The 20,221-nt window shown below is 34.8% G+C and overlaps 1 protein-coding gene across 1 annotated transcript in view; it reads right to left on the reverse strand.

Annotated features, from left to right (window-relative positions):
* The window catches only part of AASDHPPT (aminoadipate-semialdehyde dehydrogenase-phosphopantetheinyl transferase), a 22,142-nt gene continuing 1,921 nt past the window's right edge, over positions 1-20,221 (reverse strand). Inside the window, exons 2-6 of the mRNA XM_003253079.3 lie at positions 19,951-20,176; positions 8,050-8,171; positions 7,249-7,410; positions 4,059-4,130; positions 1-1,956 (exon numbers count right to left, since the gene is read on the reverse strand). Of these exons, the coding sequence (XP_003253127.1) occupies positions 1,792-1,956; positions 4,059-4,130; positions 7,249-7,410; positions 8,050-8,171; positions 19,951-20,176 (747 nt within the window). The 3' untranslated portion in view covers positions 1-1,791. The remainder of the gene's footprint in view (positions 1,957-4,058; positions 4,131-7,248; positions 7,411-8,049; positions 8,172-19,950; positions 20,177-20,221) is intronic.

Below are 20,221 nucleotides of genomic sequence, written 5' to 3' on the forward strand. Positions count from 1 at the left end.
GAAATTCCATAATAAATGTTCATTTTTTTATTATTATAATGACAAGACAAAGTTTTTCATATCACCATTACACTCATGCTAGGGATAACAATACTTCCTCTGCTATAAATGCTACTTGACCTTTATTTACTATGCTTGGCATAACTGGGCATGCTTAATAAAATAAAATATAAAACATTCAATTTTTTTTCTTTTACTAATCAAAGTACCTAATTTTATACAATTTGCACACTTTTAATGTTAGTAACAGAAACGATGAAATTATTTTACTTCTTGATACTTAAGAGTTTAACTCTAAGACATGCACTACAACCACGTAATAGATTTTTGTCATCAATATGATGGTCCTGGCATCTTATATATTATGTTCACACTTTAAATTAAGTACTACTTGCTAAAACGAAAACAGGTAAAGACAATGAACAGACGGTTCACGTTAAGAGGAATACGAAAAGCCAATAACAACACTGACATATCAACCTTATTTGTAATGAAAGAAATACCAATTTTAAAAGTGACATACCATTTTTTAATTATATTGGCAAAAATTAAATCAAAAAGAATACCTACAATTGACCAAGGAGTATTCTGGTGGGAGGAGGGAAGTCACATACATATAGTACTAATTAGAGGGGTAAATTGTACAATTAAAGCCCTATGAACCAGTCAAACCAATCATTCCACTTTTAGAAACTTTCTCAAGGACATAATTAAGCATGTAACTCAAAATGTACAAGGACATTCACTCTGCCACTTCTTGTAGTAATAAACTGCAGATCATCAAAATGTCTAACACAGAAAAAAGTGAGTAAATTATGGCAAACCTTTCTTATGGGAAGGCAGTGGGCTTCCAATTCCATTCTTCACACCTAGCTTAGCTTCTTTCTTTTCAACAGAGTCTACTTCTACCAGAGACTAAAAATGTCAGACATTGCCTTTTTCTGTAACCTGATCTAAGTCAATGGAAACTGAGGGGAAATCTTCTGAAGGCTTTTGTTAAAAGTCCTCCTCATGCATAAAACAAATGAGAGACGAAATGGCCTTTTCTGCCTTTGAGATACAATTTTACAAAGATGTAAAACTGGAAGTTATAGCAGCAGCTCTTGTGATCGAGAGGTGGAATAGCCTAAGGCAAAACAAACCAACTGAGGTCAAGGCAAAAAAAGTGTGTCTTTAATGACACCCCTGAACCCTGTGTTATGTCAAACAATTTCCTAGGTTACTTAGGCCAATTATATTTGGACACTGTTACCTCTGGCCAAAAGCATCCTAACTTGTATTAGCTATACAACAGAGTACGTTAGAACCACAAAAAGTTATGTTACAGAGGTATATTTATGAACAGTAGATGTGCAGTTAAAAAAAATTTACAAAACAGTACATTTCCATGTTTTTAAAAAAATCAAGTATGTCAATATGGATTCATTTGCCAAGAAAAAGGTCTGAAAAGATACTGAAGGTTTTAAGAGTAGTTATCTTTGAAAGATAGCATTTAAATGTTTCCTTTTGCTTATGTGCATTTTCTATTTTTTTCTACAGTTAGCATGTGTCACTTTAAGATCCCGCCATCCTTCCTATCAATTCAATGCAATTTAGGAAAGAAAGAGGTAAACATGTATTCCAGTGAGCTATCTTGAACCAGAAGTCTGCTTTTTTTTTTTTAATTGGAAAAGTTTCTGTTCTTCAAAAAAACTTCCGTGAAATAAAATTTGATACTAAACAAGCATTTATTTTTCAGTGAATACGGAAGATTACAAACAGTTTTCATTTCCTTTGTTACTCAGAGAATCATCATGACTTTGTACCATTTCGTATTGGAATTTCTTCTGTGAAGCAAAAACAGTCCCAAAATGAAGGATCTTCAGGTGTCATGGGAACAGCAGACGATATTAAATCATTAAAGTTGAGAATAGTAAATTGTCTCTGGGTTGGTTTGGAATCATCCTGAGATGGAACCTAAAAGAGAAAAGCAGATTACCTTATTGTTATATTGCATGTTAATCTTATGATCAATTTCATAATCATGAAAATAAGTAAGACCAACTTACATTTCAGTAGTATTAAATGACAACATAGTAGGATTCCTAGAACATTGTTTTTATTTCTTATATTAGTGTTGCCAATACAACAAATCAAAAAAAATGAAATAGAAAACCTGATTCTTGAACTTTTTTATATAACAAAAACCTGTGGTATTTAACATGTAGATTTACTGGGCCCCACATCCAAAAAGTGTGATTTACTACATATAAGTTAGAAGGGATACCAAAATCTGTAATTTTAATGAGCAGTCAGGTTATTTTGATAGAGGTGAGTGAGAAAGTAAACTTTTGTGAAATACTACTCTAAAAGGTGGGTCTGATAAAACTGCCATAACTTTACAGAGATGTATACTTCCTTAGGAAATTATTTATTCAATATTAAATTTAAACTGTATCTTACTCTCTGAGATAGAGCCCTTGTTCACAATTGAACCCAGTGCAGACCCTCTTTAATATTCTACACAACTAGTATAAATAGTACTTGGGTTTTGTACAGCGCTTTAACAAGTCAAGGTCCAGTACTTATTTTATATGACTGGTCTCACAGCTATGTTGTGATACAGTTATCTCAATTTTATGGATGGGGAATCTGAGGCTCAGGAAGAGCAAACAATTCAAACAATTTGTCCAAGCTCAAAATATGGTTAAATGGTAGATGTGGGCCTGGAACCCAATTTTGTGAATTGTACGCTAGTCTTCCCAACATGCCACTGTTGCCTAAACAGGCTCTATCCAGGGAAATAAAAAGTAAGTACTGAATATGCAAATGTTTCAACAATTATAAAGCTCTATGAAAACAAAAGGTATTTTTGCAGGGAGTGTGAAGCTGAGATTTAAAAACAGAAGGACCAGTAACCTGGGTCAGAACATCTTCAGATAACAGGTGTCAATTTTAACATGCCATCCCTTTTTAAGGAAGATAATCTATGGAGAACTCGTAATCCTTTGATTAATCTATCAAAGGTATGGTGTGTTGCCTGAGCTACTTTTGTGGAAGTAACGATGCATATATGTTAATCATGCTACATTCTTTCATGTTGATTTACTAAAAAAATGGAATGCATGTAGTTTTCATTAAAACATGTTTTCCTTAAATAAATACTTCTGCAGAATCACAATTATATGAAAACTAAGAGTCTCTGACCCTAAGTTCTTTCCCTACTTGCTTACCAGATAATAGGATAAGAAAGTATAAAAATATTGTGGCTGAAGAATTGAAACTGATGTTATGCCACAATATGACACAAGGTCTCTTATATGTTTGACACTGTAACTTTGGGAATAATTCAGGATATTACTTTAAAAGGAGGAGTGGATTCAATTTGCAAGCTAATTCCATTACTCATCAACCTTCAACGTGATACTCTTACATTCAACAGAACCCCAATTCACCAAGAAATAAACTACTGTTAAGATGACTAAGATAACCTTGAATGTCTATTGGAAATATGAGTAGTATGATAGTACTACCATATTTTTTGTTGTTGTAATACTTCAGCATATACGAAGGTGAAGAAGCGGGTAACATTTTTTTTTTTTTTTTTTTGAGACAGAGTTTCGCTTGTTTCCCAGGCTGGAGTGCAATGGCGTGATCTTGGTGCACTGCAACCTCCACCTCCCAGGTTCAAGCGATTCTCCTGTCTCAGCCTCCTGAGTAGCTGAGATTACAGGCGCCCGCCACCACACCTGGCTAATTTTGTATTTTTAGTAGAGATGGGGTTTCTCCATGTTGGTCAGGCTGGTCTGGAACTCCTGACCTCAGGTGATCCGCCTGCCTCGGCCTCCCAAGGTGCTGGGATTACAGGTGTGAGCCACCATGCCTGGCTGCTTTTTAAAAATGTTTCTACAAAATCCCTAGTGATCTTTATATTTGCTAATAAGAGTACTACTATATCTATAATCTTAAAAAAAAATCTCTCTAAACTGATATAAGGCAAATGACTATTTCCATCAATAAAGAGCAAACTTAACATTGATTCACGCAATTTAGAAAAAAGAGAAATCCTAAAATCTTACATCCTGATGTCTAGATCCATCGGGTTTCCTAAGAGCAACTGCAACAAAATGGTGGTCATCTATTTTGCTTTCCTGAAAGATAAAAGGTAAATAAATACAGATTATAAAATATGTAAACCTAGATGTAGTTTTGTTTACATTTTCTAAATCTCATTCTCTCACTCTCTCTCTATATATATATACATATATGTACACTCACACGTGTGCATATATATATTTCCCCACCTCCGCTAAACCACTTTAGAAGTTACATACGTGCTGGCCCTTTACTCTTAAGTACTTCAACATGTATTTCCTAGTAGGCACATTCTCTTACATAATCACAGCCGTTAATAACATCAGTAAGTTTAACATTGAAACAATACTTTATTAGCTGTATTCCAAATTCTGTGAATTAATCCAATAACATCCTTTGTGGCATATCCCTCCTCCAGAACAGGAGCCCAGTAACGGGCAAGTAGGGAAAAGTATTGCATTCAATTGTCATGTCTTGTTAGCCTTTCTTTTGTTTTTTATGACATTAACCTTTTAAAGTACAGATTCCCCCAAATCTGGTTTTTATTAATAAAATATTGCTCATTTGGGGTTTGTTTGATATTTCTTAATGAGTGGATTTAGGTTATGCATTCTCAACCAGAATACTACATAGGTGATGTGCCCTATCTAGAGGTACTTGACAGCTATCTGTCCTTCAATGATGATGTTAGTATGTATAATAAAGTACAAGGTAAAAAAAAAAAAAAAATCAAGTTGCAACATTGGTATGTAAGCATTTAGTTAACTATATACTATCACGTATGAAAAATCATGGTGGAAATTTATAGGTAAAACATAACCAATATGCAATTTTCTATTTTCCCCTATATATGAGACAAAGGGGAAGGGGGCTTTAAAATGTAATATATACTGAAGCAGTTACCAGAAAAAATTATAAACACTTAAAAGCTGAACAAACTTTTCACTGAAAAACCACTTTACTAAAGCATTCTTCCACAAAACGTCAGAAGAAACTACAATTAGAAATAGTACTTAAGGAGCTTTCATTTTTTATCTTCTTCTTCCTATCTTCATACCTTCAGGTACCCAAGTTGGCAAAAAGTGAAATTCAGTAAGGATAAATTTAAGATACGTTTAAAGAGGAAAAATATAAGACTAAGTATCAGAAGATTTACTATGTCAAAGTTATCACAAAGTAAGTCTCCTATGTAGCCCTGTTCTGTCTTCTCTTTAAACAAACAAGAAAAAAGTAACTGGAATGTACAAATTTAAAAATATCTAAAATAATTTTTCAGAAATTTAGCATGTAAGATATAGTTCTTATATGTATTGAATATTTCAGTAAATAAGAATCATGCTTAATGTATAATGAGAGGTGTATGTACACTAACAATTGATAGTTGGACACTAAAGAATGTTAACTAATGGATATACTGTTTTGAATCTTTCATTTTTTAAATTTTTTGTAGAGGCAGTGTCTCGGCCTCCCAAAGTGTTGGGATGACAAGCATGAGCCACCATATCTAGTCCTTAGCAGTTATTGACCCAGCTCTCTTTTTCAAAATGCTTTCTGTCCTTGGATACCAACGCTACTCTCTTATACCATTTTTGTCATTCTTTATCAGTCTCCTCCACAAATTCACCTTTGAATATTAGTATAGATGCTCCTCAACTCACGATGATGTTATATCCCAATAAACCCACTGTAAGAAAATATGGTTACATGGAAAATGCACTTAATACATCTAACCTACCAAACACCACAGCATAGCATAGCCTACCTTAAATGTGCCCAGAATACTAACATCAGCCTACAGTGGGCGAAATCATCTAACACAAAGCCTCATTTATAATAAAATGCTGAATAGCTCATGTAATTTGTTAAATACCGTACTGAAAATGAAAAAACGAATGGTTCCATGGGTTCTGCAAATATGAATTCTACTGAATGCATTATCACTTTCATACTGTCATAAAGTCAAAAAAAGTTGAACCATCATAAATTGGAGACCATATATATTCTCAGGGCTCTATTCTAGGCCTTACTTCTAACTTCTTGTGGTTCCAATTTCCACTTCTCTCTTCATAGATTCAATATATAGCTGCTCCTTAGGTAATCTCACAGTTCCAACTTCAAATCCATCGTTTCAACTACCATTGACATAATGGTTATATTTATAATCATTATGATTATAATTTTTTTCCTCTAGCCCAGCCCTCCATTCCATTCACCTATCTGACATCTTCACTTAGATGTTTGGTATCTCAAACTTAACATCTCATTTATTTTCTAGTATTCAGTATCTCAACAGATGATCTTGTAAGTCAGAGAACTACTCTACAGCCCATTTGCTGGACACAAGCAGGACCAATCACAGTATAATGACTGGTCTGGAGATAACCAACTAGCCCCAAGCTAGGCCAGGGAGTCCCTTCTCTAGGATTTTTGGGCTTGGAACAGAAAGTGAGTTTACCAGTTTGTTTAGGTTTTTAAACTGTAAATTGTTTGTAAACTGTTACATGCAACAGTATATTACATGCAAGAGCCATGTTTTCTGTCATGCAGACCAGAGACACTGAGAAAGCTGGTGTACAGAATGAGAAACACGGGTGGGAGAAAACTGAAGCCAAAATGTAGAGAAAGGCAAAAGTAGGAGACAAAAAGAGCTCTGAATATTTCATCACCTAACTCTAGCTAATAATGGGGATAGTTACTGAATCACTCTAGTAACCTATAATACTGTTTTGGGGGGTTTTTTGGCTTAGTGTGTGTTGGCTTCTGTCACTAGCAACCAGGAACTGCCAGTGACAGAAAGAAAATACAGTAAGAGACCAAAATATTTAACTTGATCAATATCTTGCAGGATCTACCAGCCTGATCTGGAATCTGTCTTAAATACCATCATTATAGCCCAGCCAAAGTGGCTGCGTTTGGCTGTTCATACATGTAAAGCTCCTTGTCAGAGCCTCTTTTCCTTTCCCATTCTGAACTCACAATGACTCATCTTTCAATATCTTTCAAGTATTAGTATAAATGTTACATGCTCTCATAGTAGCCCTGATTTCACTTTCAGAGCAGCAGGACTGGATTCAGTTGCGTCCAAATTCAGTGACTAGCCCACCCAAATTAATCACACATACATGCATAAAAAATATAAATTCTTAGTTTTAACAATTCTAATAAATTTCTTACCTCAAATGCCCATTCTTTTTCTTCCTCTCCATCCAGGAATAAACGTGTTTCTTTATAAACTTGGCCTATATCCAAGTTTAATGGAGACAGATCAAATTCAAGCCGCTGCAATTCAAATCCCAGTCCAACACCAATGGCTTTTATGAAGCTTTCTTTAAGTGCCTAAGATACAGAAAGACATTTTCTCTTAGAATTCAGTGGACAAAAATTCTTCATAGAATCTACAGGCCCAAAAGATAAGGAGTTTCAATGCTACACTACATTACGGCTATACAGCTATAAGCTTTTTTAAAAAAAACCCTTACAGCATGAAAACAAACCATCCATATGATCTTAGGGCAAATCATTTAAGCTCTCTGTGCCTCTGTATCCCCTCGTATGTAACCTGCAATGATGATAACAATACCTTCCTCACAGGGATGTTATGTACATTAAATTAACTAACTTAGAGCTTGAAGTAATGTCTTCTGGCATGTAGTATATATTATCAGTGTTTGTTATATAAGATCTCATGTGTATTAGTTCCTTTACAACAGAAAACATTATTTATAAATGGTAATGTTTCGTTTTAGCTTTAAGTAAGTACTTTCTAACTGAGCATTATGTATAGGTTAAATTTTCTTAAAATGAAACATCATTATAATGTAATACTGTATGCCTAAAAACCATAAAATTCTCAAGCAATCACCCATTTACTTCAAGCACTGTTTGGACACTACTGGGTAACCAAGGACTCTGATTTTAAGCGAAGATAATGGAATCATTACAGAATTTTGCTTTTAAAATTAGAAAGAATTATACCCAGTTCCTATAAAACATATCCAGCTGAGTCCATTCATCCTTAAAGCTTCTGATTGTTTCCCATTCTTTGTTGGTGAACTTTCTTTTCATAATATGAAAGAATTCTGGAATTGAACCACGACCTGCCAATTAAGGAAATAAAAAATTAAACAGCAGTTCTATTAAAAAATAAAAAGTTGCTCTATTACTAAAACTGTTCAAGACAGCACCCCCCAAAGATCTAAAGGGCAACCATACTTTTGAATACATTTAAAATAATCCTAAACAAAATCTCAGCAAGTCAAAGCCAGTTGAAAATTAAAAGAGTAAACACACTATGACAAGCAGTGGTTAGCCCAGAAATATAAGAGTAGTTTAACAGGAATTGGCGATATTCTGTAAATTATTAATTAAGCAGGAAAACCATATGGTTGTATCAATATATGCCCCAAAAAGTTTGGATAAAATTTAGCAGCCAAAGCTGTTATAAATTTTAAGTAGCAGGAAATTTCTTATATAAAAGGATACTTATCAGAAGCGCAATTAAAATACTCCTAAAGTAGAGCCTATTATTCTAAAGTTTTATTTTGTTATGTAACAGAAAAAAAGCAATTCTTTTATTACAATTTTTGGAAAATTAGCAGAAAGATGAAAACTGTTCTTTTATTCTACGTTATTGCCATGGCTAAAATATTAATACTTACCTTCTTCAAAATGTTTTCCAACTTGTTTTCTAATATGACTTCTTCAAATAAAAAGATTTTCATTACTCTTTCGTGGTTGCAGTTGCAAAATAAGCTCATTTTAAAAAACTTGAAACATATCTTTGGTGCCACTATTTCATAGATAACAAAACATTACATAGCATTCTAAAAATAAATGACAAAAGATACAACTCAAAGGATCTGATTCCCAGAACCAAGGGATAAGATACATGTTAAAATTCATGGTAGGCCTCTGGTACTGAATTTTCCAAAACATTAAAATTATGTGTTTGTGTGTCTTTACTACCAAGTACGAACTTTCTACCATCATTCATTTTATATAAATATGTATAATATGTATAAATATTTACACAAATATGTATTCAACTAATATTAAAAATAAATTGATCACTGTTCTTGCCTTTTATACTTACAGCCTAATGGGCCTATCAGAGAGCCTGTTCCAAGGTAGGTGAACCACAAACATTTACTAAGTGTATACATGAATGTTAACTATTATATGGTAAATTACTTCCTAAATATTCTTCTGCCCTGTATCCTTAGTTCATTATTACATTATTTTCCAGAAAATCTTTTGAAGGTAATCCCTTTGTGGATTCTGTTAATATGGGCTTACTCCAATTCCCACTTCTAAAATAACCAACTCCAAAATTTGACATTCTCAAAGGATTAACACAATTCTTCTGATAGCTGATACCACACTCTCTATGGGCATTTCTTATGTAAATAAATATGTGGAGAAAAAAGATGTTGAAGATGTTGAACGTCCCCTTCTTAATACTTCACTAGCATTTAATCACTAATTCTCTCTATGAGAATTCAACAATTAGAACTCCATTATGATCACTCACTAAAAGCATACAAGTGCTAGGTACCATGAACCGCATGATGAGCAAAACAGACATGGTCCTTATCTTCACAGAGAGTTTACAGTTTCTCCTGCAGTAACCAAATACCTTCCCCACATTCATCTCAAGGGTAGAATATATTAAAAATCGGTTCTGTCATGAAGTATTTATGATTCTCCCAGTACCCTGCTTCAAGAGTCAAAACAGTCTCCTCTTAGTTTATCAGGAAGTATTTCTGCCAATCCTGTTGCTGATATGTGGTACTATGGATCAAAATAAGGATCCTCATTCATTTTCAGGCACTGAAATATTAAATTGTGATCTTAAGAGTTCAATGGCAAGAAATTCTTACCCCTTTTGGGGCCATGGATCCCTTTGTTGTCTGGTGTTTACTCCTCAACACCTTCCTGAGACTAACATTAATAGAAGCCCCTCAATAAAAACTGTTTTGTTTAATGCATTAATAGTACATACTGGCTTGATAACTAAAATCTTAAAGAACACCTTAAAGAAAGTAAAGACAGAAAGCTTCTGAAGTAACTAAAGTAAATCTGGAAATTTTAAACATTGCGAACACTGTATCTACAAAAATCATAAACTGTTTCTTGTTGAATGGATTTTGGCACAAACAGCATATGTAACAATAATGGGAGGAATAAACTATCTTTGGTTTGGAAGCCTGCATTATACATTTGGAGTGAAACTGTAGTTTTAACAGATTAATGTCCAAAAAATCTGCATTTAAAAAGATATGCATTTTGTCATCTATAGTGTCATTTTGCTTGCTGCTTTCTTCAAATTTTATTTTTATAACCTCCAAGAAGCCTTCTGATTTTCAACTAAATAAGATGGGGCAATCAAGGAAAAAAATTTAAATAAGCATGCTATTAAAAAACTGATTAACATAAAAGGCAATCAATCTGGCACAATCACTAGAAAGCAATCACATAACTCATTATGTACAGCCAAAAAATATCCGATACGAGTGCATTTTCATATGCTTTAGAGCATCTTATTTAGTCCACAAAATAAAAAATTTGACAGCAATAGGAAAAGGTGACTTTGTAACTATTTGGCCAAAGCACAGCAGCGCCACACTGTGGCATTATGGTGGATATACAGTGGGCAAATATTCTGTTAAGTATTAGTTTACCTAAGAAAGTGGAATAAAGAAAAATCGGTAGGAAGAACAGTGAATTTGTCCCTTAAACTATTTGAAGACAGCATAATTACTGGACATACATGTTGGCAAGTTCTAATAATACCATTACATACACAGAGAATCATCAGTCAAATTTAGAAAAACCTGATCTTCCATCTTATAGCTTGATCATTAGGGAAAGCAGTGTTAGATATTGTATTCTGCAATTATTAACTCATCAAGACCACACAGCAACTAATGTTTTACTTTAAACGCAGTAGTAACATACAACAAAATCATTCAGATCCAATGCCTTGAGAAACTATTTCAGGCCTATGAAAAAAAATCCAGAACCTCAGGGCCTACCTACATTAATCCCTCTCCAAAACAAGGTCACCAATATGTATATACAAATATATATATATAACAGTACCTCAGCCTTTAGGAAAATGGGCTGGTCATTTTTGAGGGAAATGCAAGGGAGTTAAGCAATGCCCATCCATGTGCTTGCTTCAAAGTACCAACATTTAACCTTAAATAATAAATCATATCAGAAATTCTAATAGTTTCACTTTCTAAGTACTGAACTGTATATAACAGAATTATATATAATTTTGCTTCCATGAGAAGCGACAGTCTTCTAAGATATGAGTTAGTATGTACACCGTAATGCTTGACTTATCAGCTCATTTGTCCAGGAACTTATCCAGACATAAACCTAAAATAACACAAAAATATCTGAGCTGCCAATATAGGTTTCACAAACTACATGCACAAAGCCTTTTGCATGTTACTATCAAAGGATGTATTTAAGCCCTCAATTTGTGGAGTACAGCAGAAAAAGCACTAGATTGAAATAATGTCAACCTAGGTTTGAGACTCACCATTTAGGCAGTCCTAAACTTCAGTTGCTCTTACATTGTTTACCAACACATATAGGTATTAACACACAGAGGCAAGAAACAGGCTGATAGAGCTAGAACTACTGGACTGTGAATGTTATCCTTTCAGGAAGAACTCCAGAGAATGAAGTAGAGGACCAAGAGGACAGAGCATGAAGCCTTTTATTTTCAGGCTTTGAAACCTAACCAATTTACTCTACTGTTTGAGACCCCTTTTTACTTCAAACTTCTTTTTGGAATGGGAATGTCTATCTTATGCCTCTCCCACCATTGAATTTTAGAAGACTTGTTTTCTGCTTTCACAAGTCCACAGATGGAGAGGAATTTTGCCCCAAGAAGGATCATACTCCAGTTTCACACATAGCTGATTTAGATGATTGAGATGAGATTTGCCACTTTTTGGGTTGATGATATTAACACTTACATGAGATTTAGAGTTAATGCTGGAATGGGCTGAGAATTACTGATGCTGGGATGGGGTGAATTTACTTTGTATGTTAGATGGATATAAATTTTGCAGGGGGCCAGAATGGACTCTACTGAGTTGAAGGGAGTCTCCTGAAATTCATGTCCACCCAGAACCTTAGAATGTGACCTTATTTGGAAATAGAGTCTTTATAGATGTAATCAAGTTAAGATCAGGTCATACCTAATTAAAGTGAGCCCTGAATCCAATGCCTGGTTTCCTTACAAGGAGAGACAGACACACAGAGAGGAAACAGAAAAGGTCATTTGAAGGTGAAGGCAAAAAAATGGGAGTGATGCAAATGCAAGCCAAGGACTGCTAGGAATGAGCAGAAACTAGGAAGAAGCAAGGAAGGATTCTTTCTTGGAACCTTCAGAGAGACCATGGCCCTGCTGACACCTTCACTTCCGGCCTTCCAGAACTTATAGAAGAGCTGTCACTTTAAGACACCATGTTTGAGATACTTTGTTAGGCAGCCTGAAGAAACTAATACACACATGGATACAATTTAAATTATACATAAGCACACATTCGTGTACACTTAGGAGCTTTAATTTCATGTCCCTGGAGTCAAATGTTCAAATGCTGGTCCATCACTTCTTAGCTACAGATTGAGTATCCCTAATCTGAAAATTTAAAATCCAAAATGCTACAAAACTCAAAGCTTTTTGAGCATCAAAATTATACTCAAAGGAAAAACTCAGTGGAGCACTGTGGATTTCCCACTAGGGATACTCAATCTGTAGGTTATTTACTTAACATCTCTATGGCTGTTTCTCAAACTGTAAAATAGGGACAAGGAATTGGGCCGATTAAGAATAAACATGTAAAATGCCTGGAACTATCAAGTACTTAATAAATATTAGCTCTGAGGTTGTTGTGAAAGTCATTGTTAAATGTGTATCTTCTTTCGTCAAGTGTTTTTATAAAGTCCTTCCTATATTCATCAAGTAAGGCCTAAGTGGTTTTCCCATCGATATTTAGAGGGGCATTTCATATCTGAACATTAACCTTTGTCTGTCAAATCTGCCACCAATATATTCTCTGGTTTGTGAAAGATGATTTAATGTGAAATCATATCTGTTGACTTTGTGGTTTCTTTTTATCATTTTAAGCTTCAAAAGCCATCTTTCAGAAGTTTGCTGAAATATACAATTACATTGTGTTCTAGTAAGTGTTAATAAAACTGGCCAGGCACGGTGGCTCACACCTGTAATCCCAGCACTTTGGGAGGCCGAGGAGGGTGGATCACGAGGTCAGGAGATTGAGATCACCCTCGCTAACATGGTGAAACCCCGTCTCTACTAAAAATACAAAAAATCAGCTGGGCATCGTGGCGGGCGCCTGTAGTTCCAGTTACTCTGGAGGCTGAGGCAGGAGAATGGCGTGAACCCAGGAGGCAGAGCTTGCAGTGAGCCAAGATCACGCCAGTGCACTCCAGCCTGGGCAACAGAGCAAGACTCCATCTCAACAACAACAACAACAAAAAAACCAAATGTGTTAATAAAACTTTAATTTTGTTATAGTGTGAGGCAATGATTTTCTGATATCACTCATAAAAAATTGTAAATGGGCTACAATTTTTCTTTTTGTTAGTTCTGTAAATTACATCCAATACAGAGTTTCCCAAACATTAATATGCCTAACAATCAGCTGGGAATATTGTTTAAATATAGAAACCCGGCCAGGTGCGATGGCTCACGCCTGTAATCCCAGCACTTTGGGAGGCCAAGGCAGGCAGCTCACCTGAGGTCAGGAGTTCGAGACCAGCCTGGCCAACGTGGTGAAACCCCGTCTCTACTAAAAATACCAGGTGGTGGGTGCCTGGAATCCCAGCTACTCTGGACGCTGAGGCAAAAGAATCGCTTGAACCCAGGAGGCAGAGGTTGCAGTGAGCTGAGATCGCGCCACTGCACTCCAGCCTGGGCAACAAGGAGTGAAGCTCTGTCTCAAAAACAAAAACAAAAAAAGAAACCCTGTTGTACTCCCAGAAATTCTGGCTCTCATAGGTCTGCAGTGGTTTCAAGGGATCTGTATTTTTAATGAACACACTAGCTGATTTTGATACCCTGACCAAAATTTAAAAATACCATTCTATGGTCCTATTACTACTATAGAAAAGAAATCTAGGACTAAACGGACTCTAGTTTCTTTTAAGATAAATTATTTTATTATTTGGATACTAGCAGGACTATTCCATTTTCCACAAAATTTAATTCTGATATTCTATATATGATTTCTTCTTTCTATTGTAGTACTATATATAATTTCACCCATTTTTAAATATACAGTTCAGTGGTATACAGTATACTCATATTGTTGTACAATCATCACCACTACAAGTCTCCAGAATTTTTTATTCTCTTTTAAACTGGAACTAAATCTGTCTAATCCCAAATCCTGTTTCTTATCCATTTAATCTGCATCTTCTTCAATAATATACATTTTCATAAACCAAATCTCTATGTTCAGTCCTCTTTATCTCCTTATTCATTCCCTTTCATTTTGGAAGTGTTTCTCAGATTTATCCTATATATCATCAATTCAATTTTCTGTAAAAGCTAGGGTATTTACAGGTTTCTATACGGATTCTTTCATTACTGACGTTTGAGGAAAAGGAGGATTAAGGATTTTGCAGGGGACACAGTTGTATGTTTTTAACTTGAATTTAGTAATAAGGACAATTTTCTCTTAAAATTAAAATTTAAAAGGTTCATGGAGAATTTTTATCTCAGAGAAAAACATTTCTTCTAAGTCCTTTAGCTTTTGAAATTTTCTCATAACTTTATTAAGTTTTAAAAAATTATTTTACATAATTGGCTTGTTTTTAAAGGGATTAAGAAGCATTTGTTTTTTAAAAAAAATAAGATTCTGGCAGGGTGTGCGGTGGCTCATGCCTTTAATCCCAGCACTTCGGGAGGCTGAGGCGGGCGGACCACGAGGTCAGGAGATCGAGACCATCCTGGCTAACATGGTGAAACTCCATCTCTACTAAAAATACAAAAAATTAGCTGGGTGTGGTGGCGGGAACCTGTAGTCCCAGCTGCTCAGGAGACTGAGGCAGGAGAATGGCATGAACCCGGGAGGCAGAGCTTGCAGTGATCCGAGCACCACTGTACTCCAGCCTGGGTGACAGAGCCAGACTCCGTCTCAAAAAAAAAAAAAAAAAAAAAAGATTCTGCTACATATATTTTTCTATGATGTGATATTGGCTGGGCACAGCGGCTCACGCCTGTAATCCTAGCACTTGGGAGGCTGAGACAGGCAGATCACTTGAGCCCAGGAGTTCAAGACCAGCCTAGGCAACATGGAGAAACCCTATATCTATTATAATATTAACTATATATATATATTCTAAGTCCCTTCAGGTTCATATAGACCTAACTAATTTTTTTATTACAGCTAATAATTATCTGTAGAATGCATCCACCATTAATTTATTTAACCAATTTCTATTAGTAGCATTCAGGTTTTGTTGTTATTCATAAATATTTTGGATAGAGTACTATAAACAAGATCGCTAAATCAAAGACTATGTGTATTTTCAATTTTAACATTATTTTCCAAAAAGCCTATAGCAGTTTCTAGTGCTTCCATCTGTATGATTTTTCTTTTCCGACATTTTCACAAGCTCCAAGTGTTTTTTTCCAATTTTCTGCAAATCTGATGGGCACCTCATTGTTACTTTAATTTCCACTACTCTAATCATTAAGGTAACAGCTTACTGACTACTTGAATTTGTTCTTCTGTAAGGTGACTATTAATATTTTCTAATCATTTCATAGAAGCTCTTTATATATTATGGATATTGACACTTTAACAATTTGTTATAAGAATTTTCCTTATTCTATTACTTATCTTTTGTATTTGGTTATATTTTTGGAATGTAATTTTTTAAAAATTTAAATATCTATACTTTGATAAATTCTGAACTCTGTCTCATTTGAAAAGAATTCATAAAAAGATTTACTGCAACTCGACATCATAGTCAACTACATTTTGTCCTAAAATTTTTTTTACTTTTAAACTTCTAATTCCTCCAAATTGGTGTATATAGTATGTTTTACAACCACCTGACCAATTCTACCAGCACCATTTAATAAATAATCTTTTGTCCACTGAATTGAAATATGTATATATCCTGGGATCTAAGATTAACTCTTCCAGTTGTCTATTCTTTCACTAGTACCATACTCTTTTTAGTTTACAATGCCTAACACAAGTTTTTGAAACTGGTAAGGCAAGACCCTTATTATATTTTTCATATTCCTAGTCATTAGTTCTTCCATAACAACGTTAAATGTATGTAATCCAGTTTCACAGAATTTTTCATATTTTGGTATCTGCAAATTCTTTTAATAGGAAGCAATAAAATCTCATACTGAGAGGCCATATACTGTAGACAGCAGTGGTTAAATATATTAACTTTTACTTTTTAGCTAAGTCAACTTGGACAAATGTCTTAACCTTTTATATAAAATAACAGTAGTACTTACGCACTAGTCTTACGAAGATGAAATACCTGTTAGGCATCTAACATAGTGTCACACACTTGTAGGAATTGCTCAATAAATACTAGTTACACAATCAAATCCTACTGACAAAGGAAAAAGACTGACCTGTAACTGGGAAGGGGGAAAACTCCTTGAGGGTGGAGACTTGGTTTTTCAGTAAGGAATTCAGAGTACAAAGTGATGTGTGACTTTCTAAAACTACTTACAGGTTTTAAATCCCAAGTGCATTTAAAAAAAAAAAAAAAAAATCCAGCAAAGTTTATTTTAAAAATGTAAAGACGAACATGTAAAACCATAGGGGGAAAATTCTGGTCCTTTCCCAAATTTCAATCATAATTTTTATGTATTTTGTCTATTTTATTCTGCTTTACTTTGTAAATATGGTCACAAAACTAAACAATTCAAAAGTTACGCTTTATGCTTATCACTTCAAACACCTTTAATGGTAGAAAAAATTAGAAAACAAAGGGAAAACCAACCAAAATTTTCCAAATGAGGGTAGTAAATTAAGATGAAGACCAGGAAAACACCATTCTTCCTAAGAGTAAGAATGTACTGTCCTGGCATATAGATGCTATATACCAGGTACATTCTCTCCTGCACGGCCACAGCAACAGTTGGGAGAATAGGTAGAGGGAGGGAAATGAGCTGCACTCAGTAGAAATGGTTAATGCACCATGAAAGAAAAAGACTCTCTAAGTTCCTACAGGATTCTTACCTATAGAACAAGACAGAGTAATGGAATTGACTCTTTCAATGCACTAATGATAACCTCCAAAAGCCAACTCCGTCTTTAGAGTTGACAATCTAGTAACGATGCCTAGTACAAAACACAGTACTTTTCTTGCTGCTATGCTAAGTTTTGCCTAGCATCATTTAGCAAGACTCTTAGGAAAAATCCCTTGCTCAATCTCCTCACTTACTACAATAAGTAGAGCAATTCAAAGAATCTCCAATGAAGCAAATCAGTGTCTACTTCCCATCCTCATTAAGAAATCATGCTGTGTCCATTCACGCTTCAGAAATCAGTGGCATGGTAACAACACTAGGGACAACTGGAAAATCTCTCTTCCTTTCTGTGTTACTGGACATAGCAATAGCTTTTTCACAACAAAATAAAGAAAAGTCCTAGACATTGTGATTAGTCAAATAAGATTAACTAAAAAAAAGCTGGTGGGGGGAGGTCTAATAACATAATTAACAGGAAAACTAAATCTTAAATTTTTGCTCAATTGTCTTTCCATCATTTATTAAAAGCTTCAGTTATTAATTACTTGTTTATCCAGCATTGACCATAGCCAACACTGCCCATCAAGTTAACTGGTAATAAAATTTGTTTCTCAGAGGTATCATTTCCAAGCAGATACCAACCCACTGGGCCGATTATTGCCAGGTAGTTGTGCTGACTGCAATCTAAAAAACAATGGCCTTTCCATTTCTGATTTTAGAAAAAGTTCCTGTAATAACAGCAGAAAGCTATAAGAATATATGGGCTAATTCCCATGCTAAGAATCCTCTATAGCAGCAATTTTTCTAGAGTAAGCCACCTATGTCCCTGTTGAATACCAGATCCTTTCCTAAGAAAAATGCACATGTGCACATCATACAAAATGTAGCATGCAATTTCAGGAGGTTAAACAAAATTCCTTGAACCTTATCCAGGGAATCAGATCAACAATCTGTTAAAAGGTTTCCAAAATCACTAGTAGGGCCTTGTTCTGAGCAAATCTGAGAATAGAGTTGTACTGGAAAGGTTTATGAGCAGGTAAGAGAAAGAGTAGCTAGTAAGAAAATGCAAGGTAAGGACAAAAAGGGAAAGGGAGAAGAGATTCACAGCCACACTGAAGCCTATACTCTAACAGCACAGTGTTTATTCATTCATTTGACAAATATTTTACTATTATATACTAGGCAAGGTACTAAGAGGTGTGATAGTGATCAAACTCTGATGTAGCTAACATGGTTCTTGCTCTCACACAGCTTTTGAGTATCAGGAAAAGATAATCATTCTGATGAATAATCAACTGAGATACATTACTGGAATAAGGAAAATATATTTTATGAGAGCCTACAACAAAAGAACCTAGCTTAGATAGAAGGCTCACAAAGCTTCCCTAAAGTAAGGTTAAGGTGAAATCTAACAAGTAAATAGGACTTCTTTATGCAGAAATGGGAGTGAGAGATAAAATTAATACAAGCCTTACAGACTGAGAGAGCCACATATTCAAACCACATACAGTGCAGGCAGTATGGAGATTAGACAGTTTTTCTATGAAATTAGGAAGATGTGGGTTTTTATTAATAGCTTTCTTCTTAGCCTGTTACTTATCTTCTGTAAAAATAGCAGTATATGCATCATAGGGTAGTTGAGAGAATTAAATCACAGAATATGTCTAAAGCACTATGTAAAATGCCATGGCACATGGTTAAGTGTTCACTAAATGTTAGTGATGATGACAAATAAAAAGTAGTTGCGAGAACCTGTATTTAGTATGTATTAAATTAAATTGCCTGGGTACACATTCAACTTCACCACAAATGTTAGTGGTCCTTAAAGCCACCAGTAACAAATTTCTAAAGCAATATATAAGCAACTTAAATATTTTAATAATGCTTGCTCCTCATTTTTACTTACATAAATGGGCTAAAAAGAGCTGTATTTAGATACAGAAAAAAGAGTCGCCCATTGGTATCCACTGGGGACTGGTTCCAGGACCCTCCTCAGATACCAAAATCTGTGCATGCGGCCCTGTGGAACCTGCATACATGAAGTCAGCCCTCCATATCCTCAGGTTTCATATCCTGCAAATACTGAATCGTGATAGCGTTTGATTGTGGATGCAGAATCTAAGGGGACAGAGGGCCAACTATTGAAAAAAATTCACGAGTAGACCCATGCAGTTCAAACTTGTGTTGTTCATGGGTCAACTGTGTATGTTATCTCTACAAAAGGACTACAATGTTCTTTACTATTGAGATTCTTTTTTTAAAAACAAACTAACAATTAACTGAAAAATTGTGGTTAATGTTTAAGTGAAGTAAGTTGAAGTATAATTCAAAAAGAATTTCACTTAATATTTCACTTTACCTCTAGGCAAAGTTATGGATCCCCAGTAATGGATAATCTATTATTTACGTGAAAGTCTGTAAATATTCATGGAAATATACCCTTTTCAGATTTATGCTCTCCATTACCTTTGTGTACTGAGCACATTTTCCCTAAACTTAAATATGTCTAATACATCTCCTGGCCTCAGATTACTCAATAGTAATAGAGCTGAGGCATCGAGACACTTAACAGCCATACTAGAAAAATGCAATGTTACCTGGAAAACTAGTCTTCATTATATCAATTCCAACTTGCAGCTCAGGTTCAGCAGCAAGCACTGCATAGTCTCCTTGATGAGAGATGTTAAAGTTGAAATTCGGGTAAGGATTCGATGAGTCCTTTGCAAGAACTGGTTTTCCTTTTGCAGTTCTTTGCAAACGAATATGATTCCAAGGGATATTCAATTTCTCTGCAACTAATTTCCTTATCATCAGACGACCAGCCTGTTAAGTACATAAAACATTTGTATGTATCGATGTCTACTAAAG

Source organism: Nomascus leucogenys, chromosome 15 (genome assembly GCF_006542625.1).
Source record: "Nomascus leucogenys isolate Asia chromosome 15, Asia_NLE_v1, whole genome shotgun sequence".
Classification (NCBI taxonomy): Eukaryota; Metazoa; Chordata; class Mammalia; order Primates; family Hylobatidae; genus Nomascus; species Nomascus leucogenys.